Source organism: Lindgomyces ingoldianus (genome assembly GCF_010093535.1).
Source record: "Lindgomyces ingoldianus strain ATCC 200398 unplaced genomic scaffold BDR25scaffold_14, whole genome shotgun sequence".
Lineage (NCBI taxonomy): Eukaryota > Fungi > Ascomycota > Dothideomycetes > Pleosporales > Lindgomycetaceae > Lindgomyces > Lindgomyces ingoldianus.
This window is the reverse complement of record NW_022985175.1, coordinates 939434-966678: the sequence shown is the minus strand read 5'-3', so window position 1 is coordinate 966678 and position 27245 is coordinate 939434. Positions and strand designations below refer to the sequence as shown.

Genomic DNA, 27245 nt, shown 5'->3' with positions numbered 1-27245 from the left:
CAATCGAAGATCATTGACGCATTCTCTACAGTACAGTGTGCATTTACCGAATAAATAGTGAACGCAAGATTGAAGGAAAGCGGGCATGCGTGATTCGAATCTACCAAGGTTCCCTCCTGCTTCGCCTCTTGAGACGCAATCTTTTGAGGCTTCGCCCTGCTCATCAACAACGGAAGGGACCTTGGCAAAGGAGGCAGCGCCTTGCACAACGTCTCACTACGAAACTTTCATCTCTCACAAGACAATGCAGGGATCGAGTTGCAATAAACTACTTTCGAAATCTGCCTTACTATCTAATGGGATTCGGATGTCATTGAACACGGTGTTGTCTGCAGTGAACTCGTCATTACCGAGAAGTGACCTGCAGAGTCAGTCCGCCTGGCGTAACTTTGATGAACTTTGCTACAGGCATTTTCTAACATTTGGGCCACGAGAAAGCTAGTGTGTGGACGGAATATAAGAGGGCCTGATCCAGTACAGTAGTAAGGCACAATCTTCCTGCGCTCCCGTATTCATGCAAAGGCCGAACGTCTCATACCCGCCCGTTCAATGTTTCGTAGTAGATGATAATTTACATACGTGATCTTAGTCTCATTGTTTGCGAAAGAATAATCAGTCCCTGAGAGAAGAAACGCATTCGCTCACTCAAGAGGTTTATGTCCTTAATCGAAACCCTACCTCGTTTACTTAGATCGGTGAAGCCTGAGTTAGGCGGTGCTTAGGACAGGCGCATTCCACCGCCTAATATGGGTAAATAGCTGGCAATCGAATATGTAAAGAAAGTTCTAAAGGGCAGCCATGTAGAAACGAGGCAAGGACGCACGCATTTTGAGACAAGACACACCATGTTCGTGATCAACCAGTGAAGAGATAGCGTTTCAAGGACTGAGTGGAGGAAGGGGCATTTCATCGGAGAAGCAATTAGAGAGCGGTCTGTGCGGTCGGCTAATCCGAATCAGGCGAAGTGCGACAACACAGCCGCTTCCTTCTCCCTTTCAAAGCCTCATCCTTCCCATACCTCACCAATCACGCCGCTTCCTGCCACGACACTGCCGTATTGAACGTTTAATTGTACCACTCGGAAGACGGGCTCATTGGAAGCACAATGTTCTCAACTCTGGCACCCAGATCTGCGGCCCTCAAAGGTCAAGGCAGACTCAAACCATCATGCAATTCTTTGTTGCTAACTCTCTCTCTCTCTCTCTCTCTCTCCACATTATTCCACTTTACGATGAGAATCTAAAGTACTCCACATAGCTTCACTCGCTAGCCCGTTCTTCATACACCAGTTCATATTCCCCACCCTCATCTCTTTAAATCAAACATGAATCTTCTGCTTCGACAAATCTGGGCGCTAATACGCAAAAACCTTCTCCTTATTTGCGCGAGAAGACCTATCTCGACCTTCATCAGGGCAATCGCTATTCCACTTGTCGTCGTGCTCGTCGTTGCCTACAGCAAGAACTTCTTCTCCTCTAATCAAACGTGGGGATTTTCCGGGCAGCATAATGTGAGGCTCCCTTTCTCTACAACTGTGTACATAATTACTAGTCACCAATCCGATTCCGAGTCTCTCCTACTAACTCAACAAAGATACGATCTCTCAAAGATGGGCTTGAAGCAAGTTCCGGGCACAACGTCGTTGGTTTTGTGGATAACGGCATGACCGGGGGGGCAGTTTCGTCTGTTATCGATTCTCTATCCCGGACTGTCCGTGATTCGGGAAGAATTGCAAGGGTTTACAAGAATACTAAGGACATGTCGAAAGATTGCGCCAGCAATGTAAAAGGAGTATCCCCCTGCTATGGCGCAGTTGTGTTTCTCTCCAGTCCGGACGAGGGGAGTGCGAGTAGTGACAAAGGAGTTTGGAATTATACGATTCTTGGAGACGACAGAGCCTCGGGCAGCAAATTTGTCAACGTTAAGAATGATAAAAATGGCCCTGAGGTGTATTTGCTTCCCTTCCAGCGCGCTGTCGACATGGAAATCATCTCACGGTCAACTTCGAACAATGCCTCTGCACTTCCATCGACAAGCGACCTGGTCTACACCTACTGGGACCAAAGCGATCTTGACCAGCAAAGAGAGAGTAATTATCTTGCCCTCTGCATCTACATATTTGGAGCCATCTTCTCTCTTGCCATGCTGGGCGTGGTTTACCACATGACGTCTTTTGTTGCTTCCGAGCGTGAAAGAGGCTTGTCCGGCCTTATCGACACCATGATACCTGGAGGATCCAAGTTTCGAGCGAGATTCCTACGAATTGTTTCAACATACTGTTCCTTTGCTGTTGTATACTTTCCAAGCTGGCTCGCAGTAGGGATTGTGATATCAAAGGTAGTGTTTCCCAAGACATCACACAACATCCCGGTTGGCTACCACATCCTCTCAGGCCTAGCCTTTTGTTCATTTTCTCTCTTCGGATCCTCGTTCTTCAAGAAAGCTCCGCTCAGTGGTTCGATAATGATCGTAATCATCTTTGTTTTTGCCATTCTCCCGCAAGTTCTCCAAAAACAAACAACAGCACAGGTTGTGATTTTCAGTCTTCTTTTCCCTTCTGCGAACTATACATACTTTATCACCGGTCTAGCATTATGGGAATCCGTGGAACTGAAGGCCGATATAATGCAGCACACTGAAGACGATGACGCTTGGCGCATCAAACTGTATTTGCATTTGGTTTTCCTTTGCGTTCAAATTATCGTCTACCCCATTTTGGCCTTCTTCTTGGAGCATTTTCTGTTCGGCACCGCGTCTCCTGGACGTGGTTTCTCTAAACCTAGTGCCTCGGATGCTCCTACAGTTACATTATCTGGCTTCTGTAAGACGTAAGTTGAATGTCTATATAATTACCATTCTTGAGCTAATTGAATTACAGTTACAAACCGAATCTCCTGAAAACAATCTTCAAGGCAGCGAAACCTGTTCCCGCGGTTGTAAATATGGATTTGAAGGCCTTCAAAGGCCAAATCCTGTGTCTTCTAGGCCCAAACGGTAGTGGGAAGTCTAGCACACTCAACTCCCTCGCGGGCCAGCTCAAGGTCACTTCTGGGAAAATCACCATTGATCCTACGGGTGGTCTTGGTTTCGCTCCGCAGAATAACGTACTTTGGTAAGCTTTTACTCTTTTCATTACTATGCTCTCTGATCTCCTTTAGGGACGACTTGACTGTCGAAGAGCACATTCGCATCTTCAGTGACCTGAAATGCATTGCTCCGGTAAATGAAGAGGTTGTCGCAGAGCTAGTAAAAGCTTGCGACCTAGAAAACAAGCTTCCTTTTAGAGCGAAGACCCTTTCTGGGGGCCAGAAGCGAAAACTACAACTAGCAGCCATGTTCGCCGGTGGTTCAAGTGTGTGCTTAGTTGATGAAGTTTCCACGGTAAGTTTAGTGGAGATTCTAAACAAGCTCTTTTAAACTAAGGCTACCACCAGGGGCTAGATCCAATCTCAAGAAGGAGAATTTGGGAGATTCTCCTCGCAGAGCGTGCCAGACGAACCATAATCATGACGGTACGTAATTCCGGGGTACTCACTCCAGGGTCTGTTGCAAAGATTGTGAAATGCTAGTTTGGCGGTATTTCCAAGACCCTGCACAGATAAGGCAGTAGTATTACTGAACCCTGTCACTTCAAATACCTGTGCTGACTGTGTACCCCTGAATAGACCCACTTCCTTGACGAGGCTGATTACCTAGCCGATAATATCGCAATAATGTTCAAGGGGTCGCTTAAGGTAGAGGGCACCTCGGCGACCTTGAAGAGCACATTCGGAAATGGATTCACGGTGAAGCTCCCTGAGAACGTCGACATCGACATTCCACTCTCTGGTCCTGTGGAGAAGGAAGCGTCGAGGCACCAGATGGTTTATCGAGTCTCCACGGCAGCCATTGCTGCAGAGCTCATAGAGCATCTAGACCGAAACAAGATACGTAATTACCAGGTGTCTGGTCCTACGATGGAGGAACTATTTCTCAAAGTTACCGGGGATAAGATCTCAGACGAGAGTTCATCAATGTCTGGTGAACGAGACGACACTGAAACGCGTGGAGCTCTCATGGCCACCGATACAAGTAGCGGCTACGCTCTCAGAGAAGGCAGACCAATATCTGTTTTTCTACAGTGGTGGCTCCTGTTCTGCAAAAGATTTCGCATTCTCAAACGTCGCTACATCCCTTATTTTTTTACAATTGTTATTGCCATCGTTGGCGCTGGGGTCGCTCCCTTGCTCATCAAGAGCTTCAATAAGCCCATGCAATGCGTAAGCTATTCCTCTTCACCACATCTCGCAATTATTCACTAAGGAAGGGTTTAGCCCCAACCGGCAGATCTCGTGGTAGATTATAGCTTCAGGAGTGACCTTTCGTCATTCTCCACCTACGCTAAATTGCTTTTTGGACCAGCAAATGCTCTAAACGACGAAAAACTAGCGCAAATCGCGGAAGTTTATTCGACAAAACGCACTCGATACCCTACATACTATGGTTTCAACAGCACCGAACAGCTAAGAGAACTGTTTACACCAGTTGACACATACGATGAATTTTCCAAGTACTTTGAAGCGAACCATACCAGATACTCTACTTGGGGTGGTATTTGGGTTGGGGACAAGCCAACCATTGCTTTCAATGTCTGGGAAGCCAACTCCGGAGTCAAATTCAACAATTTGATAAACAACTACCTAAGCAATGTGCCGATCTCCGCAGGTTACGGAGAGTTCCCTTTCACCCAGCTTCCCAGCGTATATGATATCAAACCTTTGATGTTTATGCTGTATTATGGGCTAATCATGGCTATATACCCTGCTTTCTTCGCGTTATATCCGACCAACGAGCGAATATCAAATGTGCGATCGATGCAGTACTCCAACGGCATCCGGCCTTTCCCATTGTGGCTCTCACACCTTGCGTTTGATACCCAGGTCATATTGGTCGTTAGCGTTGTCGGCATCGCTTTGCTGTCTGCATCGACTCCAGTCTGGTACGGCCTGCCACTGCTTTGGGTGGTCATGTTTCTCTTCGGCATCTCTTCGACTCTGATAAGCTACTTGGTTTCCATGTTTGCAAAGTCCCCTGTTGCAGCTTGGTTCGTCGTGGCAATGTATAACATTGTGATGTATTTTGCATACTTTGGGGCATTGATCGGAACCCAAAGCAAGTTCGCATTCCAGGAACTTGAGAATATCAACGACAAGGTGTATTTCCCGCTGGCTCTAATTTCCCCGATAGTAAGCTTGGAGAAGGCTTTTGCTGTTGGATTAGGCCAATTTGGATTCTTGTGCAATGGGCACTCTGGAGGATCGCTCAGTCTGTATGGAGGACCGATATTGTACCTCCTCATTCAGGCTATCCTGTGCTTCGCGCTCTTGCTTTGGTGGGATAGCTTCTTTCCGCGGCCGTCTTTCCTACGCAGATCTCGCAAACCAGTCGGAGATTCAGAAACTTCGATGCATTCCGCGGATCTGATGGAAGAACTTCAACGCCTACAATCAAAGTCGACTGATCTTAAGGTTGAGACCGTCACTAAGTGCTTCGGTAGGAACCTCGCAGTTGACAATGTAACATTCGGTGTCCAAACAGGCGAGATATTTGCTTTACTTGGGCCAAACGGAGCCGGCAAGTCTACAGTTATCAGCATGATCCGCGGCGACATAAAACCATCTACTCGTGAGTCCAACTTAGTTGTGGCAGGTCACTCCGTTCTCACAGACCCAATCTCTGCCCGCTCCAGCTTAGGTGTATGCCCGCAATTTGATTCCGCAGATGTCCTCACTGTTACCGAAACCCTTCGCTTCTTCGCAAAAACTCGTGGAGTGAAAGACATCGCCCACAACGTCAGCACCGTTATTACGGCCTGCGGTCTCGAACCTTGGGCCGACCAACTCGCGCAGAAGCTCTCCGGTGGCACTAAACGCAAACTATCCCTCGCCGTCGCTCTGGTTGGAAACCCCCGTGTGCTAGTTCTCGATGAGCCTTCTTCAGCACTCGACGCGAATGCTAAGCGCAACATGTGGCGTATCCTCCAAGGCGTTAGCAAAGGCCGTGCTGTCGTTCTAACCACACATTCAATGGAGGAAGCGGACGCAATTTCAGATCGCATTGCCATTATCAGTTCAAGAATGCTTGCCATAGGTGAGCGGGAAGCGCTGAAACGTCGGGCAGGCAATAATTTCCACCTCCACCTTGTTTCTCGATCAGCTCCCCGCACTTCAAACCAGGAACTCCAAGTAATGAAGGACTGGATTCAGTATACATTCCCGACTGCGACTATATCTCGTGAGACTCAAGGCGGCCAACTTAGGTTTGAAATCCCAGCCGAGGGACACAATTTGGTAGGATTGATCCGAACATTGGAAGCCTGCAAGGGCGACCTAGGTGTCGAATTTTATAGCGTAGGAAAAGCAACGCTTGACGAGGTGTTTGAGAATATTGTGAGGAGGTATGGGGATGAAAGAGCTGGTGAGAAGTAAGAATTGCGGTTTCTCTGGGTTTGATAAAGGAAGGTGATTTCCTACCTTGTATAATATAAGTCGGGTCGTTTCGTTCCTAGGTTAGAAGCTTAGCTAGGCCTGTAATATGATTCATTACCGTCTGAATATCTCCTACACTCGATAACGGTAGTAAGTAGCCTTAAGGGGCTGTGAAAGTCACCGTTAGATTCTCCATGTTATGTAGGTCTCCGTTAAGAGGGGATCATCATGGAAACAAGTGGCGGCGCTAGTCCAAAGGGGTTCACGTCGCTTTCTCACTGCAGCTAGTTGGGCTGACCAAACGTAGGTGTGTCGGACATTGTCAGACCCCTGTAGATGTAAAGCAAAATCCATGGCCTAAAGAGGAAAGCATCTGCCTATGGAAAGGCAATTGCCTTGTTCATGTGTACTCAGATGAACATGAACCACCGCTCAAGGACAGGTCGTCTCTATCTATGTGGCTAACTTCACACTTCCATATAATGGGCCGCATAAAACCCCTTGTCATCTAGGTTCGTTCACGCAAGATTCGTCGAGTTTCTTGAAATCCCAACGTTCCCGGCGATCCAGTCATTGAGATCTGCAAGATGCAGCAGTGGTACGTGTATTTCTGAGAAGCAAGCCGGTAGGAATGAGCAGTGCCTTATCAGGTGGGTGAAGGGTGGCTGTCGGGGTAACTGTCGTACTAGAAGTGGTACGCGAGGAACCAAAGATATTGCCTTTCCAAGGAGATAGTTGAGGTTCGAGAAGAGTAAAAAGTGAGCAGCCCAAAGCGAGAGCTCTTGTAACCATCCTTCACACGGGTAAGGACCGACCACACTTTCAGGGTTTCGTTGGCAGTCGTGCTATGGGGCCGAAGCTATCGCAGCGAGTGGAACCAGTGAGTAGCCTCCGATAGGTCAGAGCTTAGAAGGTGTAGAGGGCTCTTTGAGCATAACCACTCATGGTGCGCGAGAAGCATAATGAGTAGTTGGAGATGGAGGAAGTAGAATGCGCAAGAGTGCAGGGAAGCTGGGATAGTTGGAAAGAGTAAAAGTGAAGTTGCCACTCCAGTGCTTTATCATCTTCACAGAATTACTCGGTTCCTGATTTGCTTTCCGCTTTCGGCACCCCTGCCCGAAGCCGAGAGCAAATCTTTCTCCAACGCCCTGCCACGACGCGCGATCTCTCGAGCTATCTCCGGCTAGTCTTATAACTTTCGCGGGAAACTTTCTGCCAGCGTTGCAGTCGACTCAGATTGGTTAGGCGCTCCGACAAACTCGAATACAATACCCTCACCCTAATGACCCCTGCTAGACACATTAAACATCGGCTCCTGCAAGTCTGGTGGTGGTGCAGCGGAAGAGCGTTGCATTGATGTGGAGCCAAATTATGCGGAGAGGTATAAGCACTAGCATATAGAGGCTTAGTCTGGTTACTTACAGCTTCATATGTAGCCTCTGGGCGCTGCAGTGACCTCGCAGGTCCGCGTTACCTTCTCATCTGGCTAATAATTCATTGTTTTCCGTGGAATATGCATGATGAAATTGTAGCGAGTCGGCTTTTGAAGAGTTGGAGCGAAAGATATAGATCGCACAGAGTCGTGTTCTAGGGTCGATGGCAGTCATGAACGAAGCTCAACTGGCTGTAGGAGCAGGTCGAACACAGTATCGATTTCTACTTCCCGGCTGAGGACTTCTGCTTTCACCTACCCATTATGAAGCTACCTGTACCGAGTCTCCCTCACGCCCATTTCCAGATATCTAACCCCTCGTGCAAATTACTCCTCTTGACATTGACAATTCCAAAGAATCCGCGACAAATAGCAGCGCTTTCTTAATAGAGGTATAACTATGCGTAAACGGTATTGCCGAAGCTTAGGGGTCAGGCTGCAGCCTTTCTCGGGTCGATAATAGAGCTCTCCTCGACTTTGATGGACGAATACTCGTGCTACAATCTTGCTACCACGCTTCTACACCCTCACAATTACCTCTCACGTTGCCTCACCCCAACCTTCCTCAACCGTATATCGAAAACGAGTCCTCACCCCCCCCCCCCCACCAATGATCCCTCTGCATGCACCGTATGTTTAAGAGTGGAGACCCGAGAACCCAGTTCCATGCTCATCTGCAGTAGATATCTTGGACAGTGGAATTCAAAGGAGGGAAGGTCGAGGAAAGGCTGGTATTGTAACCTAGATTAATTATTCTGGCAGTTTTATAGCCAATGTCGTGAACATTGGGGCAGAGCAGACAACATAGGGCCGTGGTGTTCTAGAAAGCCGCAGACTGATGACGGTGGACTGTTAGCCGGCAGCAGTCGCACCCAACACAGGCCCAGCGCCCTTTCTGCAACACAAAAATGGGCAGCCAAGCTGGCTTTCGGAATTGCATGTGAGGCAAAATCAAAGCCCTTGGCACTTTTGATTTCCAGGTTCTTTCACAGCTTTCCCTGTGCCTCCGAGGACAAGGTTTTTGCCGACTGTGGTTTCTCATAGGGATTGGGGCCATAATTCTCCTTGTGGACATAGGGCTTCCCCCAGAAGCTAGATACCCGGCTATGGCACCCCACGAGACCCTACCCCTCGACCACGCGAATCGACGAGACGCATCGACGCTGTCTCCTCTATTTTTTCGATACAGAGCAAAATGAAATGGTCAGAAGTTGATCCGTTAACCTTTAAAAATCACGCACATCCCATGTTGTAAGCTGGTCTTGCTGACGTCGGCGGCGGTCTCGCTTCTGTCAATTCCTCCAAGGGGCCCCCAGGAATCCAAGGCAGTGAAACACGTTGCTGAATACGTTGTGGGCATTCGCCATTGATAAGAAACGCATGGGTGCAGCGTTGATCTCGAATAGGGGCAGGAGTGACACCGCCAGGGGATAAATATAAGTGGAGGCTCACATCTTTGCATCAGTGGGAGGCAGTAAAATTCACCCGGCTTCGGGCCTGTGTGGTTAAATTGCCAACTCCAGCCTCCTAGTTGGGCAGGAATTGTAATGCAAGATCTTGGTATCTAGTATATTTCAGCGTCACTTTGTCCACCATACGCCGTTCCTTAGCGGATATCTCATGCCAACCCCCCCAAAAAAGTAACGCTTCAATCGTGGCGTATCTCGGGAGATCGCTCCCCACATTCTGAAACACGACGACTGCATTTAACTGGCCATCTGCCCTGGTTCCAAGACCTTCGCTCTCTTACTCACCAGCGGACTTTGTGGTCCTAAGCGGTCGATATCGTGGGCGTCGAGACATGCTTGACGACTCAAAAGCACTGCGTCGCGTGTACGCTCTCTCATTTCAACTTCGTACGAGTCAACGGCCTGATGAAGTCTCTCTGCATCGTAACCGCCCACGTATGCCTCAATAATACGCTCACTTAGTCTCGCAGCATCTGTTATACCATGATTGAACGCCTCACCGCGATACATCGTCATTGCATGCGCAGCGTCGCCGCAAAGAGTCACTAAGCCCTCCTTGTTATCCCATCTCTGCGTTGGCCAGTCCTGGATATTTATCTCGAGGACTTCTGCATCATCTGGGATGTTCCAAACAGCATTCCTCAGCCTCTCTTCGAAATTTCGCGCCATAAACTTCATTTTTGCAACACGGTCCTGGTTGGTTACCGGGACGTCATTTTCAGTCGAACGCCAGCTCAAGCACAATTGAGCTTCGTAGTACTCTGGAGTTAGTGCTATTCCCCCACTGCCGTTTACTTCTGGTGTGCTCAGTATCGAGTACCACAGAAAGACGCCGGATGTTGGATGCGAGCCTTGGAAGAGTAGGGGATCAATTTCTCGCAGGACTTGAGCTTGAAAGGGAGCTAATCGCATTGTCACGCCCATGAAGCGCACCGGCAGTTGATTCAGCTTCCATGCATCTGGATCTGCGGTCCCAGCATACAGCAATCTTCGCGTTCGTGAAGAGCTGCCATCGGCCCCCACCAGCAACGCCCCCTCAACCGTTGTCCCATCTTCGAAGTGCGCAAGAATCGATCCTGACGTCTGCGTAAAGCTAAGCAGCGACTTATGCCACACTACCGGTACCCCTTCTGTCAACAGCGTTCTAAGCTTCTTTCGATGGATCCGCAGCCGCTTGCTCGGTGGGATGATGTACCGTGGCTCCGCGTTGCTCAAATCCAGGAACACAAATCGCCCTGTATCGTTCTTTCCCTGCTCTGGATCCACCTGAATATCGCGCAGCCGATTGAAGATATGCGGTGGAAGACAAGACTCGAAAGCCGGCAGCGCCCAATGGACCGTTATCCCCCAACCACCAACCGAGAGAGACGAAACGTCGCGCTCGAAGACAATGCTGGGTATTCGAGCTTTATGTAGGGCCTGCGCCAGTGTGAGGCCAACTATACCGCCTCCGATGATCAGAATCGGAAGGTTCGTGTTCATGGTTCGATATGGCGTGGAGGATGTGGGGTATTTAATATTGCAGGAAGAAGTGGTTCCAACTACCGGAAAAGGATCTGGAGGCCCCTAAAGAACGAGCTTGTCGTACAACTCGACGTGCAACCTCGAAAGACCCCAGAAGCCCCTCTGGCGCTGTTGGTTCCCTGACCTGAGGTGGTAGTTCGCAAATTCCAAATCCCTGGAAGCTTTGAAACAGTTTATGAATGAGAGAGTGAAGAATGTCAGGGACGTTTGACGATGGGATGTTCGCAATGAACAGTTGCTCGAGCAGTAATGGTATTGGTGGGAGATGTATCGAGAAGGTGTGCAGCCTTCGACTTGTCAAGCGGGTCATCCGACGCGGTGAATTTCGTGCAGAAATAATGCCGCCCACAGAACGTGGAATTGGGGGCTGGACTTGAATCTCGATGCCCGACACTTGATGCAATCTTCGGCGATGTGTAGACTGGGCATCAATGTACAGAATGGTGAGACTCACCGTTGGGCGGTATGTTTCCATTCTTAGCACCTTCATGCCGTAAACCATAGGCGAGCCTGCTCAGCATATCGCCAAATCCACGCTGACCATTGCAGGGCAAGTTGACTGAGGTATTTCGCCGGATTTCTCTAGGTGCAGGAGGCAAGCGAACGAGTGCTGCAATTCTGCCCTAGCTCCAACGGCGCGAACGGGCTGCAGCGTACCCCTGGTCCGTTGCTCACCTGCAGATGTAGTGACGGGTTCTTCCAGATCATTGATTCGCCACCTAAACAGTCGAACGTTTTGAAGTTCCAATGCGGTGTTCTACATGTCGCGAAGATCCTCAGTTTTGGGTTATCGTGACGTGTGCCGTCGAGGAACTTGAGAGCTCCTCCGTAAATTCTCAGCTCAGATTTCGCCCAACGTGTAACGGGTATCCCGAAACGACGTACACCAGATACAGTACTATCATGTATTAACCTGCAGAGATAGGCGGAGTGGGTGTTCACAAGGTCGTGGGAGATCAATTCGATAGGCAGGTTCCGATCGCCTTGTGCCTCTACCCGCCTCGCTTCCACTCTTATTCTAGGTCGGAAAGGGTCGTCGTGTGGAAGGGCTCCAATCACCAGCGAAGACAGAGCAAGGCAATTTCCGTGGCATTAAACCTCCGTATTGTTAGGAAGCGAATGTAAGACTACGGCACCAAGCGAGACGTGCTGTCACCAGTCAGACCATCCGAGCGGGAGCTAGAGACATTCCATCTGATAAGAAATCCCTCCCCCACGACCCGTCATCGTCGCAATCCCAGGAGACCAACTTTAATGCATGATGTCTAGGATGGCATTCTCATTAGAAAGCGACGCCAATATCAATAGTATATTCAATGACGCCTTTCGATGGCTATTCCACATTACACTGAAATACACTTAATTGATGACGATATCGTTCGAAGGCTATTCGAAACGTTTGGGATATAACGAAGTGCACTAGGCTCATCTCTGCATATTTATTGCCGCTCAGAAAGATACTTACAGAAAGCTGAAGCAACATCCTAGTTAAAGAATCAAGGTTGAAAGACTTATTATGCGAGTACATCATATACCCTGAGCCGGATTCAAAGTCCAAGTTCGAATGTTCTACCTTGGAGCACAATAGCATCGGCTGCCGCTCAGGTCAATTCAGAATCGCTTTCTCTCCAAAAATTACTTGCATTCAGAACCCCGCAATACGACGAGTCATGAGACTGGCCCATGACACATCATGCAGCGCATGGTGAATTAGCGAAACGTGTACCTTGCCGCGACTCCCCGAACCCGGTAAGCCATTTCAAGTTTTACCGATGATTTCTAGATAGGAGCAAGTACTGTGTCGAGCGGAAGCTGAAACAAAGCCAAGACTTGAAGCAAATCTGTCGAAGCCAATCTGCCCAAGGCCCGTCCGCTGTGGGGCTCACTGTTGGAGAACTCAAAAGGGAGAGCAGAACCAGCCAGCTCGGTGGAGTGACAGACTGAGAGTGGGCAGCACTCAATCGTTTCTAAAAAAAAAATATAAGTCGAAGAGCCGGATGTTCGGATCAGAAATGTCGCCAATTACGAGTAAACTGTCATCAATAAGTGACTATTTTATCCTCTGTTAATAATATTAAAATTAGAATTACGTTGAGGTGTAGTCTACGGCTTCTAATATTATACGTTCTCAGTCTTTCACAATAAATTTACTTTTGTCCACGCGCTTTTTAATTCAATACCTCCTACCCACCACCGACACTCATGTTGAAGGCTGTAACAACCACCAATACATTAGCACCAGATACCATAAGCTACTCGACTTAGTCCCAAACCCCTTTAAGGCTTTGTTTGGTCCGTTGCTAGAACCCTGGCTCTGTGATTCCCCTAATCGGCGTGAAAGTCCATCTTTGCGTTGGTCTACCTGAATTCGATTGATTCATAGCAACCCTTCCCCCGCCCTCCATAGTGTCCAGATACATATATTGGCCGGAGTAAGCATTCTCCAAATGCCATGTACCATCGCCCCACGGTTTGATGATCCAGACCTGTCCTGTGAACGGCCCAGCCTGACCTACATGTGGCTTCGTCTTGTCATTACCGTAGACATCGAGTTGGCGATTTGGGCCAAGGAAAAGCGAGCGAATAGCATATGTGCCGTCGCCGTGAGGAAGTACTTGCCAGAACTGGCCCGATACATTGTTCTCGCGTGTCATTTCGATGAGGCCTTCGGCATTCCCGGCACCGTCGTTGATGACGTCTAGAGCATAGGGGGTTGGTTGTCCCTGGCCGACATAGGTGTTTTTCAATCTATACCAGGTCTTGCCATCAAAGTCCCCGCCGGTCGGAGGTTTGTTGATTGCTTTAACTGTAATATTGAAAGTCATCGAGGAGGATGGCTGAGGAATTTCAGTAACAGACACAAAGGTATCCATCCCTGAGTAGGCCTTGCTGTTTGGGTTGGAGACTGTGTTGAATGTGGAGTTATTCGACACGCCAGGGTACGGATCGCCAGGATCTCCCCTTCCCGCGATGCCCGTCTTGAGTTGGTCAAGACCGTCAGCTTGCATGATCTTGATTTTTGGGTGATTTTCATCTGCGTTAGTGTAAACGCTGTCATCGACGTGCCAGATCAGGAGGCCAGGGCCGGGGAGAGACTCGTCAAAGCCGGTAAGCTGGCGGTTCTCTATGAGATAGTACTCAGGGCTAGCCGAGTCACCATCTTTCCAGAGGCGGTGGGTTTTGTAGCCAGTCTTCACATCTTGTAATGTGACTTGGTGGTTTTCAGTTTCGGTAACGACATCAATCCAGCCCTGGTTTTGTTTGCACCCTAAAAACATGTTAGACACAAAGGATAAACAGAACGTTTGAAAAGTCGTACAAGCTGAAGGGTGAACGGGTCTGGCTCCATTTCCTCCCCAACTCCCGAATGACATCAGGCACCAATTGCCAATACCATTTGAGCTATAGTCTGTATCATATAGATCCGGCCAGCCAAATACTATTAAACATCAGCTGATCAATTTAAACGACAGGTTGGAGGGGCTCACATAAATGCCCGAGCTCATGCGCGCAAATTCCACACTTCGCATCTTCTGGAACGGTCAAGAAACCGTACACATTCACGTCTACGTGAGTAAGTCAATAAAACAGTAGGTGGAATTAGTAGGACATAACATACCATCTACCTTCCGTTCTGTAGGGATTGTCCACTTAACACTCCACAGGTCATTCTGATTTCCTGTCTCCTCGGCACCACTGCCGGCGTGAACGACTACGAAAGCATCAACCTAAGATCCATTAGCAAAGACAGCGTCTCTTAGAGCGTTGAGAGGTAGATGAACACACTCACATAGCCGTTTCTATCGTTGTCGTAGGGCGTGAAATTGATTTTTCCGGTCGCAGCAGTCAACGCTTCATCTGCCATTGTCATGGAGTTTGGCTCAGGCCAGCCCCTTCCGTACGCATTGTTCGCGTAGTATGCCAGGTTCTGGCTGAGCGTAAATGGACCGACAACCTCTCCTGCGAGCGAAATTTTGCCCCTAGATACTTCCTGATAATATTCGCTCACGGAGCCAGTGGGGACCTTGCTGGTGGAAAAGAAAAGGTCCTCAAAACGTTCCTTCGCCCCCGGGTTCATCTTTCTGTCTTGAAAGTCAACGAGAACTATGGCGACCCTATATACGGTCAGCTTTGGTCATCGAAAAGGGGGGCAAGGGTTTCGTGTACTTGATTGCGCCAGCCAATGGAGCCCTCTCCAAGGCAGCATTGCTCATTGCCTGTAAGTATTAGCATCTCTGCTGTCGCGGCTTGGCGGTGGTAGATACCATGACAGAGACCGGCTTGTCAAAGTGACTCTTGGGGAAAATGGTGCCATCATTAAGTCCTGGCAATCGTTTGTCTCCCATGACAAGAGAGTGGGTCCTCGATTTTACGGAATTTTCATTGGCCGTTCCCTGGACCTTTAGCAGTTCCATTTTTTGGCGAGCAAGGAGATCAGGGTGGGGTGGAACGAAGCATGGCACATCAGAGTGTCGAGGAGCCATGACGACTAGCTTGGAAGATGAGAGCTTGATTCAAAGCAAAAGGATAGGTTGTGTTTGTCTGGTCTGTAGGAAGAACTGGTTGCGGAGTAGGTAGGAATTCGAGAGTAATGAAGAGGATCTTGAGGGCACAACCTTTATAGAGGAGAAAGGAGGACATCGGATGCACCTACAGGAGCCCGGCGGTGACTAGGCTTGATGGTTAGACGCTGTGATCGGTAATGGTGAGCTGAGGTCTGGAGAAGCTGAAAGCATGTTGTTACAAAAGAAAGACGTAGCCAGTAACATTCGACTCCAGAGTAATCAAGCGCGCTAAGAATGCGAAGGAAAGTGGGAGAGGAGATGAATCAGATGCCAAACACCTAAGCAGTTGCTGCTCTCCAGATTCAGTTGTTCGGCAAATCCCCCAAGCCATTGCCTTAAGCGGACAAATACGTTGCATATGGCTTAGGTAGGACGAAAAGATCGATGGAAGCGAAAAGCTGGGGGTTCGGTCGCGGGAGCAGCATATTCTGATCAAGCAGTGAAGCGTGATAATTTGCAACAATAACCATACCAATGTTGCAACAGAATAGAACACGAAGAGCATAGGAGAATGCGAGGCGGTCCCATGTTCAATAAAAAAAAATAAGTGCATTGAAAGGCCAGAGCACAGCAATTTCGAGGGCGCATTCCGTATAGATGCAGTAAATAGCTCTCAGGATTCGATTCGGTTCAGGCTTTTGGTGCATTTGGTTGTCATCCTCAGCTCTCAGCTCTCACGCCACGAAGGACTCTAGCGGGGCCATCCTGCATGTCCTAGTTCAGGTGATTAGGACATTTTCTGCATGTGAACTTCTGGGAGAGGTAAGCTGAAAATCGTGGCAGTAAATTGAGCGTCGTGGTCCTGGGTTAATCGCGGCTAGCTTCGTAAGATGATGAGGGGCGAGACATGAAGAGCAAAATCCAGCGGGGAGGTTCCGCCTTTGGCGTCTTGGCGTCTTGTCCTGAGCACGCAACGAGTCGAGGGGGCAAGTCCGAAGTTTCCTCTGCATCCCTTACCGCTTGTTCTAACTCCTTGACATTCAGGGAAGATGTATTGTTTCTCTAATTTCGTTAGCATCCTATATCTCGCTCGTCCTTAAACTCCTGATAGCCTGATGGCTCTGTTTCCAAGCTCCACACAAACCCAGCCTTCAATTACCTGTCATGGCTCTGCGTTGAATGTACGAAATTGGGCCAGCTTGGAGCGCTGAGCGCAACACCGCCACTCAATTGGGTCTTTTGGTTAGCGATACACCCTTTTGTATCTAGCTATCGGCCGCCAATTTGAAGGCAGCTCAAGGGTGTTGAACGAAAACTTGCTTCATGTTGAACACTCGGACCCAGAGTAGTCTTTACAAGGTCTACTGCATGAGGCGGATTCCTTGGTCCTCTCAACGAATTCTATGAATGGGCAACACCCTTTCCTCCTCTATTCCGTGAAATCTCTCCCTTTGAATCCAGACTGACTGTATACTCTCAAGGATTGCTTGTGGCTAGCCGGAAATGAGCTGATTCCTGTTTCATTTGACATCACCGCAGGTGGGTGGCCTGCTTCTAACAGGCTCGACAGATCTATATTCCTAGTTTATCGTCTAAACGATATCCATATTCAGCTTCACGAAAACACGGTAGCCTCATTAGTGCATCCCTGGAAAGCGTACGTTCTGGGATGGAATGAATTTTCTTTAAGTGTGTCTTCCCAAGAAACATTTCTATGGCGGTTCCTGAAAATGAAACGTACGCCTAAATGTACGCCGCCGAGCTTATGAAACATGTGCTCACTTCTCGGCTTCTTAACCTGACTGAGGGAGAGCAAACACTGAGAGTCGTTGGATTACGGTTATACTATATCAAGTTGGGAATGTGTGTTGGACAGCAAATCGGCATGCCTCGCTACGCGAAAAATGGCTGAAGTAGATAACACATACCCTTCATGCCCTTCATGCGCACTAAATCACTTGAGGGAATACAAAACTTTGGAACATCCCCATTGACGTACTTGATGGTGATGCATTTAATTGACTTTGGTAGTGGCTGGAAGGGACTGAGCGGATAGGAGAACCAAGTCTAAAGAGATGAGATCTTGCAGATCCGTGTGTGTAAAGTTATGTTAGCGAAAACAGCTAGGTTATCTAGATGGTCGAACTAGAGACGCCTCACCCCAATGAGTGAATTGCTGCAGTGCTGGCAAAGCATCCAGTGAGGCCCTCCCATTTTGAAAAGCGGCACCTCCTCAACGTGGAGAGAAACAGTCTAAGTTAGTCATAGCATAAAATGCATCTTTAAAGTTGCCGCATTTTGTATTGGCGTGTCCAGATTCCTCCAAGTAGTATGTGTCCTCAATTTGATAATTGTTTTACCTGTACGTTGAGCGACACAATTTCGGGGCGCATGAGTAGAGACCCCCAACGGCGGCTATTGTCCCTTGGCCTTTCTCGATACCTACGTGGAATGCACGATTCCGTAAGGCATCAATGGTAACAGAACTAAGATGCGAAATATAGGCTCATAGGCTCGCAGTGCATTTAGAAGTTGTTTCGGCGATTGTTTAGTGTTAGTGGTGAGCAATACACTCGGGATACTTACTCTCGCCAGGCACTGGCCTTATCGTATTGTGATCATGGTCCACATCCTGGGAATTCCACGAGCCAGTAGGATAGCTACGCATATGGAAACATGGTATTGTTATCTTTGCTTCTAGGCTAAATTTACGAATGCTAATATTCCTTCCAGAAATAAAACCGGATAACAGTTTCCTTACATGGATAGAGGCAGGGCCTAGGTGTAGAGAAGTAATCTCAAAGCTAAGAGACTTAAGTTATGCGGTCTCCACTTCGCAACTTTCGCAGGGTCCCCGGTGAGGCGAAGGTAATCTAGAGCACGAATCGGGGTTCACCGGGATATTTGGCATTGGAAATTATTATCATCTCCCATTGCTATCTTTCTCGTAGTTAGCAGGTCTGTGACAAAGGAAAACCTGCGGGTGTACAGTACCCTGTAGGCTTGAGCGAAGCGATCCTGAATTGTGTTCAGCCCCACCCTGAAAGGCCTGACTCTGAACTATTGCTTCTGTATAAGTGGCCGTTGAAAGCCCATAGTTCCATTTGCCGATAATATTTCAGGTTTCGGAGTCGAGTCTTGCTTAGGGTTAAGGACATGTACGTTATGGTGGTGCTTTTGATTTAGCAAGTAGTCCAGCCCCAGGCCTCCTCGAGTTGATGTTTTGTTGTTGATATTGGCGGAAACCCATGGACAGCTTCAGTCTGGATGAGCATTTGGCAAAGCCACTCTTGGTCCTCGTGATGGGTGAATCGGTCGCCGACTCATACAGGTCAGTATGGGTTGATAAGGGGATAATAGACGCTTGATATTAGAATTCAACTTACCAAGTGCGATCGCGAAGCATGCGACGAATTTTGAGGGCCAGGCTTTAGGATTTGACAACGCAACACCACATAATGTTCGGACATCTTCTTGAACCATTTTCTAACATTGCCTGTTAGTAGAAGTAATATAGAGGCCTAAGCAAGCTCACATCAACTACTTGCCGCGACTGTTTATGAGACGGGCCAAGCTGGGGGATGGTAGGGTCGTGTACAACCAGTAAAACATGCGCAAGAGTGTTGTATTGTTTTCCCATTGCTAGAAGATCAGCTCCAGGATAGCGTTAGGCCAACGCAAAATCCAGAGGACTTACCATGAGCTTTCTCGTGGAACCTAATATCTGGAAAACTTCTTCCACTCCCATCACGGTCATGTCGGTAGAAAAATGGATCAAAGCTGTCTGGACGCCGGGACCTCCATGCAGTGTTCTCATCCATCAATTGAGCATACCTCGTGACGCTATGCCTCTCTTCGCCAAACGCAAAGTTACACACGTCTCCAAGGTGAGCAATTGTGCGGGTGGCCCATATCGAGTCCGAGGCAGGCTCGAGGGAACGATCGGCAGGGAAAATATGTAATTGAAAAGGACGTTGCGTCATGAGAGAGATCCATAACTCTTGCCTGAATGCTGCCCAGTAGATCGCTTGGCGAAAGCTAGGGCCTTCTGTGGCTGCATATTGTTGTTCCGCAGCACGAATGATAGCTTGGGTCCCAAAGAGGTGGCCTTGAGGATCGGATCCGACAATCGATACTAGTTTAGGGTCAGCCTTATGTCGAGCTCGGATGGATACATCTTACTATTCATTTCCTCGAGTAGGCGAAGAATGATCGTGGCTGCTAAAAGAGACTCTTCATTGATTGCAACAGTGTCATTGAGAGCAGGGATCAGGGTCTGGAAGCATCTTTGATAGTAGGCATCCGCGACGTAAGGGTCAAAGTCCGTTGTACGGCTGAGTTGCCGGGCAGACAAGGCAAGGATAGCATTCATCAAGGTACTATTCTTTTTTGCCTGTTGAACTACATGGTTACCAAAATGTCGCTCGTCGTCAATCATGTCGAACTAAATTCGGTTAACTCCACAATGTCAGATCAATCGGCTGACTCACGAAGAGAGCAACGTCGTCAACATAATGTCGTAGGAGCATTGCTTCTTGCTCATGCTCCAGTGGCCATAGCACTGGAGCTCCTGGGGGCTGTTGGTGGACAAGGGTACTCGATCCAATTGGGGATGAAAGCGCCGGTCCGTACGAGGTTGGCAGTGCGGAAGAGGACTGCTGTGGTTGGGTTGGAGATTCTGAATTAAGCAATGACAGAACTGTGAGTCCCTCAGTCGGACTGACAATAGAAGGCGAAGGTGTCTGCACATGATTCGCATCGTTGAAATTGGCCCTGCTTAGGTCCGGCGACAAGTCCTGAGCAGCCGGAGTGCTCCCGAACGGGGAGCAGTCGGAATCATAGTGGGCGCGGATTTCTTGAGATTCGTCAAGGAATTGTACTACAGTTGGTGTTAAACATGTATCGAGACTTCGCATCTTTAACTTGCTTACTTCGCGGAGGAAGCGATACCCATGGCTGCGAATCGCTAAAAGTCTCTTGTATTGAGGATCGCCGAAACCGCCTTCCAGTCTCATACACACAGTCCTTGCTTGCTTGCTCACATCGGCCACATTTGGGCTGCTTTCCATCGCCTAGGGGTGGGTGAGTCTGGTGGTTCCAAACAACTTCTTGGGGATCTTACAGCGATAGTGGCGTGTCCGGCATCGATTACTACGAACATCAGCCACACGTCAAATCAGGAGGCGGGTATTTGATACCATGGCATCTGTGTAGAGGCCCGGAGACGGGTGTTGTGGCGACAGTTGGCGGCCGACGGAGTGAATTGCCTCGTTGTGGAGAGAGTAGAGCCAGGGTTGTGGGAAATCTGTTCCCCGGACTTTTGCGGAGTCTCAAAATGAAAGTGTGGCGATTGCCCCAATAAAGCAGGTCTCGCCGAAATGCCCCAAGGATCCTCCAACCACAGGCCGTGCTTTTGTGAAATCCTCCGTTGGCCAAACCATCAGCTACACAGCTCCAGCGCTTCGTAAAACTCAAGCGGGGTAAACCCCACACCTCCACTGCTACGAATGCGGAAACTTTCGCCATAGCCCACCATGACGCTCGTCATATCAAAAGACCGAAATACTATGTGGGGGTATATCCAGACATGTACGGATCCGTAGTTCGACATTGAAAACCATTGGAGGTCGCGCTCGCATTGTTCAGTCTCCTTTCTTTCCAGTCTGTACAATTTTAGCGTCTACCTTTTACATCATGCCGCACGCCTTATCTCCGGATAGAGAAGTCCCAAGCTTCAATGGCGAGAAGCTGTTTGTCAACGATGGCCTACTTCGGCCGGATCAAGTCGGCACGTTGAAGCAATCCTCCCCAGATATGCCCATCGAAGAACTTCGACAGCGTTACCATGAGGATGGGTATGTCTTTCTCAAGGGTCTACTTCCTCGGGAGGATGTCCTGAAGGCTCGTGAGGCATACTTCACTATGCTCGCTCCAAGTGGTGTGCTGAAACCCGGCACACTGCCCGTCGAGGGCGTTTTCGATCCAGCAAAACGCAGAGAAGATTTCCCAGGTATTGGAGCTGGCGCGGCTGGGGGTAACGGGAAACCAGGAGGCGTGGCCGCTGAGAAGTTCGTTGACCTTGCACTCGAAGCCCACTATGCCAGCTGGTACAAGGAAACCTTCTGCAAACACCCAATGCTGAAAGATATGATTGCCCGGCTTACGGGTTGGGGTGAAAGTACTCTCAGTGTCAAGCGGAGTCTGCTAAGAAACAATACACCCGGCAATAAGGCGATTGGTGTGCATTACGATCAGATCTTTTTGAGGTACGGGGAGCCAACGAGTGTAACTGCTTGGGTGCCGATGGGAGATGTCAGCATCACTGGCGGAGGGTTGATATACTTGGAAAATGGTAACTATTTCAAGCTTACACTTTTTGGATTAAGTGTTGACCTCCAGCAGGGCATACCCTCGGCCGAGATGTTGAAGCAGAGTTCACAAGAAAGGCGAATGAGTGTGGCTTTTCCGACGAAGAAGCAAAGAATGCCTTCAACCAAAACATGCTGTCAACAGGGTTGCTAGCAGATGGTCCGCTAGAATACTCAGATACTTTTGGTCGAAGGTGGTTAGTAACCTCTTATGAGGCGGGGGATGTTGTGTTGCATAACCCATTTGCGGTAGGGGATGATTCTGAACAATGTTGACTTGATGGACGCTAGCTGACCACTTCCAGATCCACGCTTCAACAATAAACTACGACCCGCGCAATGTTATCCGGGTCGGAACTGACCTACGCTTTGTCGACTCAAGTAAGCCGTGGGATAAGCGATGGGACAAAGACTATGAATTTAATGATGGAGTATGAGCAGGTGGTATACTCACTGCCTTCTGAACCTCTTCGAAAACGTACAGGTTAGACTGAAATCATGTTTGAACTATGCAAATCATTATCAATCGAACATGGGTTCCAAAAATGCACAACCGTGACTTCTGTGAGTAGGTCCTTGTGCATTGTTGTATAACCTCTCTCTCACTTGACCTAAGTTTTCATCTTGAACAAGTGTTCCTCAGGTTCCTCCTCTGCTAACCTTAGACTTATCTTCACCCTCAAGCCGCTTCATCTTCCTCTCACCGTCAGCCCTCCATACTCTGCGTGTCTCTTCGCTCGCCCCGCCTGTATCGACGCACCCGACTTACGTATTTTCAGCCCCGAGTATGAGAGCGCGGCGGTAATACCAAACGCAGAACAATACCAATAGGAAAACTATAGATCTCTCACGCATTCCTTCGCTCTACTATCAGAGTCTGTTGACCCACCAACCCATACTATATCGAACACAAACTTCTCACTACAATGTTATTTCCCAACAACTTAAATTATGGACACTTCCATGGCTCCCGCCCCAGCCTCAGCTCCTCTGTTGAACCAACTTGACGTTACCGCTTGCTCTACAGCTCAAAGTGGTGCACGTCCTAGCCCGACTTGTCGGTCCAGTTCGTAACAGTTCTCGACACTAGCCAAAAAGAAGATGATAAAACCATGCCCCAATAGATCAAGAAAATTCCTTTTACGAACCGATCGGACCTCATGTCGAGGGTCAAATCGTCGTACCGCCGACCGTTTCCTCAATGCGTGCAGGGAGGGTAGTTTCCTTTCCCGCAAATCGCCTACCCCCTGCAAAGAAGTAAAAGGCACATACCGAAGCCGCCCATGTCACATGAAAAAGTCCAAGCAACTCCACCGGCTACCTGTTGCGGAGGAGAGCGTGCAGCTACGAGTCGCTGCTCCACCCGTTGTGATATCACAAACCGCTACAGTCAAGGCTTCATCTAGGGTTAAGGTTGAGTTGAAGTCACCACATGGAGTTCCCGAGTTCCCGGGTTTCCCAAGCCCTACAGAAAGTCAGGGAGGTAGCCGAAGGGCTTGCCGAGGAGGTAGTTGAGCTTACTATCGAGTTCTTCGCCTGTGTCCACTACACCCACACTGGTGTTCAAGATATTGGGCTCGCCGTCACTTCCTTCAATGGAGAGATCAATCAGGTCAAGTAGTATGCTGAGTGAAACTACAAGAGGAGGGCCTCGACATGGCCTTCGAGCAATTTGCGAGGGTCATGAAGTTTGCAAACAAGAAGTAATTGGTGATAGAACAATGGGTGGTTTACAGTAGTGACGGAAGCGACGGAAGGCCCATTCCTACAGCATGCTCTCGCATCTCAGGGAACGCAATTGGAGCAGAGTTGATATGCTCAGCCTCTTGCTAGAATAGGAGACCAATGTCATCATGATTCTAACGTCTGTTGTCTGTATCATTATGAAACACTATGGCCAGTAGGATACTCTTCTATATCACGGAGCACGGTTAGAAAAGAGGTGATATATTCAGCAGGAAACAGAATTTTAGTAAATTAATCTTCTGTCCTAAAGTAGCTTGTTGCAGAAGACATTAAATGCCATCCGCACCCACTTCTCGCGAAGTTAGTTGCGCCACTAGGTCCTCGTTTCTGCATGTCTGACCGGCACTTGCGCAAGCCGCAACGTCTCTTCCTCGTGCTTCCGTGTTTGCTCGGCTGCCAGCGCGTTTCCTCACACGCCAACAGGCATCACGCCCGCAAGGCGAATGTTTTGGATTTGCCGGGCCAAGAATTGAGTCATTCTTTTGCATCAGCATCGAGGTCATTGGCCCGGAACCCCGGATGAGCTGAATGAATTGTTCCGCGTTCCTGGACTTTGGGCTCAGTCCTCCCGCGTTGGGACGACTTGTTCTGATCCCGAATAGCTTCTCCCGTAAATATCGAATTATATGTATGAAGAGAGCCCAAAGTCATGGACGAGGAGCCTTCAGAACGAGGTCAATCTCTACGTACGAGAAGCTGCCCGCTCTCTCGTCTGCGCCTGTCCATGCCTTCCAGGAGGAATTCGAGTCGCGAAGCGTCGTATATCAGGCGCATTATGCGCCAATTCGATAGCGGATGTTTTCTTTTTGCAGCGCCTTTCACCGTTGAGGTTCGTCGCTTAAAGCCTCGGACGCGGGAGGGACGGGCCAAACGGGTCAAAAGAAACAAAGGGCTAAAAGGGGAATCCAATGACATGTTGCGATATTGCATGACTAATCTCGATGTTGACTGTGCCATGCCCTGCGCAGACCCAAGTTTAACCCACAACCGAAAAGTCCATCATTCGATCCCGTGCGGAAGAGGAGAGTTCCTGGCGCCCCCCCGGTCGGTCAGCCCCATGCGTGGCGATATGCCAGATGAATCGTGCTCGTGCTGGCCGCGCCGCCGGTCGTAAGCACGAGTTCCAGCCAGTGCTGTGCAGCGCGCTGTCGGTCCAGCGAACGCCATCAAATTTGCGCTTTCCGACTTGGAGTTAATTGTCGGACACGCCTGCAGGAGTGGAACCATCTCTTTTCTCTTGAGCAGTCCCACCGCTGTCCAGGCAAACGCTGTCGAGCGCAATATGTTGTAACACAATCCCACGGACCTGGGATTACTGGTCTGCTCCATCATCCTGCAGTTCCCTGCCTTTTGGGACCTTCAACTGAGGCCTTCACCGCCAAACGGCAGTGTTTTGGGTACGTCTTGGAATCATGAAGCGCTTCTCGTCCCTCTTATTAAGCGCAATTGCGCTGTTCTCGTCGCAGAACTGCGAGACATACGTCTCTGCTGAACCCATCCCTCTCGCTGCAAGGGCGGCACCCAAAGTTGACTTAGGATACGCCATCTACCAAGGCGCCTACGACTCCGCGAGCAAAACGAACAGCTTCAAAGGGTATGTATTCATCATATACAGTGCCATTGGGTCTTTGAAATAACCGCCCCCCTCAGGATTCGATATGCCGCCCCGCCTCTTGGAAATCTCAGATGGAGAGCTCCTCAAGCTCCCGCAACAAACAGGAGCGAGACATTCCCAGCCACAAGCGATCCGAAAAATTGCCCGCAGACTGGTGCATCGTCTGAAACTCCTACCGCATATGGCTTTATCTCTGGGATTGGAGATGAGGATTGCTTGTTCCTGAATGTTTTTGCCCCTGCCAACGCAAAAAATCTGCCAGTTTTCTTTTGGATCCGTAAGTTGTTTCAAGAGCTCCTGTGGCAGGGTTACGACTGACAAGTTTCAGATGGCGGAGGGTATGGTCTATTTTCAGCTAGTGGATTAGATCCCACTGAAATGATGACTACGAATGGCAATAATTTCGTTTCAGTCGTCATTCAGTACAGGCTAGGCGCGTTCGGATTCCTCTCGGGAAGCGATGTCAAGGCCGACGGTGCGCTCAACGCCGGCTTACTCGACATGAACTTCGCCTTGCAGTGGGTTCAGAAATATATCTCGAAATTTGGCGGTGATCCTAGTCGTGTCACCATTGCTGGCGAATCAGCAGGTGGTGCAGCAGTGCTGTATCAAGCAGTGGCATATGGCGGAAAGCAGAACAAGAGTTTATTCAACAACGTAGGTAAACTTTGACCCGGATTTATGAGATCACGTGTTAACGCGTTTGCCAGATCATTACAGCGAGCCCGTGGATTCCAAATCAGTATAATTTCGACGATCCGGTTCCAACTAAGGCCTATGACGATTTTGCCGAGGCTGCAGGCTGTGGCGGGGCTGCTGATACTCTCAAATGCCTGCGTGATGCCGATACAGTAGTGGTTCAGAATGCAAGTTTCAAAGTCTCTGAGGCAGGCCCATGGGGAACTTTTGCGTTTACTCCTGTTACCGATGGGTCATTCGTCAAGCAACGCGTTACCCAGGCTCTTATAGCTAAAACTATCCAAGGAAAGCGCATTCTCTCCGGCAACATGGCTAACGAGGGTATTCCCCTAAGTCCCAACACACGGAATACTCTCCAAGGATTCCGTGACTACATCGACACCACCTTCCCCGGCTTCTCGAGCGCCAACAAGGCTGCATTGGAGAATGAATATTCTTACGATGGTGACGACCAGGATACCAACCCCTCAAACCCACTTTACGAAACCTACGGATCCTCCGGTCCCACAGCAGTAAATCAGTCCGGATTCGCCACGGGTCAACAGCAGCGCCTCTTTGACGTTTTCGCGGAATATGCGTTCGACTGCCCATCATATTGGGCTGCGTCTGCCTTCCCTCAAGCTTGGAAATACCAGTACAGCGTTCCCCCAGCATATCACGGTTTTGATCTCAGTGCCTACTGGTCAAAGGGCCAAGTTGTCCCCGGCAAGGGATTTATACATGCTTTCCAGAAGATATGGGGCACCTTCATCACGGCCAACACCCCCGTCATCTCTGTAGTCGACGCGAAGGGCAACATGCCAAATGCCACCGTTCCAGTCGGATATGGAGGGAACATTAACTGGCCCCAGTGGACGGGTTCAAAGAAGTACATGATGAGTCTAAACACCACGGGAGGAACGCCGCTTCTCAAAGACCCTACCCCAGATTTGCACTACTATGTGTATCTAGAGCCTGGGGTGACGAACAGTTTCAAGCTTGTCAATGGAGAGACCTGGGAGGGTGGGAGAGGGGCAAGATGTGACTGGTGGCAGAGTGTTTCATCAATAGTGCCATATTAACGGCACTACAAGATTTTTGTTTCTATGTTCAGATGCAGCAAAGTGGGTGGTAATGTGATAGCAGCTAGGGCAGCCTTTGCTTAATTCTTGTCTATATTTCCCCCGATAAGGTACTTCCTGGAATACTAAAACATCTAAATCTCCACATCTTCAGACGGCTGCCCATCCACCAGGCTGATACAACATTCTTGAATACCGGATTCTCCATTGGTTGCGATACGCGCGCACTGTCGTGTACACACTCCACATGTGCAATGAGCCTAGTCACGAGACTCCCACGTGCGCTTCACTCGCTTTGACAGGAGCCTCTTAGCTTCGCTCGTTCTTCCCAATGCAGTAATACCTCGCAAATCAAACCA

At 49.1% G+C, this 27245-nt stretch overlaps 8 protein-coding genes across 8 annotated transcripts; 3 read left to right on the top strand and 5 right to left on the bottom strand.

The window, feature by feature from the left end:
- The first annotated feature begins 1024 nt into the window (after positions 1-1024).
- BDR25DRAFT_368276 (P-loop containing nucleoside triphosphate hydrolase protein) lies at positions 1025-6566 on the top strand. Its single transcript, XM_033697044.1, has 7 exons — positions 1025-1510; positions 1594-2828; positions 2879-3112; positions 3159-3381; positions 3435-3512; positions 3666-4259; positions 4314-6566. The coding sequence occupies exons 1-7, from the start codon at positions 1325-1327 to the stop codon at positions 6465-6467; spliced, it is 4704 nt and encodes a 1567-aa protein (XP_033548273.1). The 5' UTR covers positions 1025-1324; the 3' UTR covers positions 6468-6566.
- A 2900-nt stretch (positions 6567-9466) lies between these two features.
- On the bottom strand, positions 9467-11282 carry BDR25DRAFT_260982 (FAD-binding domain-containing protein). Its single transcript, XM_033686679.1, has one exon. The coding sequence runs from the start codon at positions 10848-10850 to the stop codon at positions 9606-9608; it is 1245 nt and encodes a 414-aa protein (XP_033548272.1). The 5' UTR covers positions 10851-11282; the 3' UTR covers positions 9467-9605.
- A 1910-nt stretch (positions 11283-13192) lies between these two features.
- BDR25DRAFT_314003 (M6 metalloprotease) lies at positions 13193-15376 on the bottom strand (the record flags this gene model as incomplete). Its single annotated transcript, XM_033691419.1, has 7 exons — positions 13193-14160; positions 14212-14331; positions 14381-14458; positions 14512-14620; positions 14683-15007; positions 15060-15109; positions 15158-15376. 7 exons carry the CDS (start codon positions 15374-15376, stop codon positions 13193-13195), a joined length of 1869 nt encoding a protein of 622 aa, XP_033548271.1.
- Positions 15377-15504: 128 nt separating this feature from the next.
- BDR25DRAFT_27246 (uncharacterized protein) lies at positions 15505-16190 on the bottom strand. The gene has a single exon (XM_033687315.1). The coding sequence runs from the start codon at positions 16008-16010 to the stop codon at positions 15633-15635; it is 378 nt and encodes a 125-aa protein (XP_033548270.1). The 5' UTR covers positions 16011-16190; the 3' UTR covers positions 15505-15632.
- A 1156-nt stretch (positions 16191-17346) lies between these two features.
- On the bottom strand, positions 17347-18555 carry BDR25DRAFT_354668 (uncharacterized protein; the record flags this gene model as incomplete). The annotated part of the gene is made up of 9 exons (XM_033695350.1): positions 17347-17479; positions 17558-17629; positions 17776-17902; positions 17984-18057; positions 18159-18175; positions 18231-18237; positions 18294-18341; positions 18365-18415; positions 18452-18555. The coding sequence occupies 9 exons, from the start codon at positions 18553-18555 to the stop codon at positions 17347-17349; spliced, it is 633 nt and encodes a 210-aa protein (XP_033548269.1).
- A 24-nt stretch (positions 18556-18579) lies between these two features.
- On the bottom strand, positions 18580-20313 carry BDR25DRAFT_223470 (uncharacterized protein; the record flags this gene model as incomplete). Its single annotated transcript, XM_033685104.1, has 6 exons — positions 18580-18719; positions 18784-18883; positions 18933-19039; positions 19095-19532; positions 19580-19841; positions 19888-20313. 6 exons carry the CDS (start codon positions 20311-20313, stop codon positions 18580-18582), a joined length of 1473 nt encoding a protein of 490 aa, XP_033548268.1.
- Positions 20314-20884: 571 nt separating this feature from the next.
- Positions 20885-22202, top strand: BDR25DRAFT_368256 (uncharacterized protein; the record flags this gene model as incomplete). Its single annotated transcript, XM_033697043.1, has 3 exons — positions 20885-21749; positions 21800-22014; positions 22071-22202. Exons 1-3 carry the CDS (start codon positions 21092-21094, stop codon positions 22200-22202), a joined length of 1005 nt encoding a protein of 334 aa, XP_033548267.1. The 5' UTR covers positions 20885-21091.
- Positions 22203-24514: 2312 nt separating this feature from the next.
- On the top strand, positions 24515-26886 carry BDR25DRAFT_286023 (alpha/beta-hydrolase; the record flags this gene model as incomplete). Its single annotated transcript, XM_033688221.1, has 4 exons — positions 24515-25105; positions 25162-25403; positions 25455-25783; positions 25837-26886. The coding sequence occupies exons 1-4, from the start codon at positions 24924-24926 to the stop codon at positions 26884-26886; spliced, it is 1803 nt and encodes a 600-aa protein (XP_033548266.1). The 5' UTR covers positions 24515-24923.
- Between the last annotated feature and the right edge of the window lie 359 nt (positions 26887-27245).

Excerpts from the sequence above, each read along its gene's own strand:
- BDR25DRAFT_260982 (XM_033686679.1), bottom strand. The coding sequence starts at position 10,850 with ATGAACACGAACCTTCCGATTCTGATCATCGGAGGCGGTATAGTTGGC.
- BDR25DRAFT_368276 (XM_033697044.1), top strand. The coding sequence starts at position 1,325 with ATGAATCTTCTGCTTCGACAAATCTGGGCGCTAATACGCAAAAACCTT. Across the intron at positions 2,829-2,878 it reads TTATCTGGCTTCTGTAAGAC|TTACAAACCGAATCTCCTGA; the intron begins GTAAGTTGAATG and ends ATTGAATTACAG. Across the intron at positions 4,260-4,313 it reads TCAATAAGCCCATGCAATGC|CCCCAACCGGCAGATCTCGT; the intron begins GTAAGCTATTCC and ends GGAAGGGTTTAG.
- BDR25DRAFT_27246 (XM_033687315.1), bottom strand. The coding sequence starts at position 16,010 with ATGCACTTATTTTTTTTTATTGAACATGGGACCGCCTCGCATTCTCCT.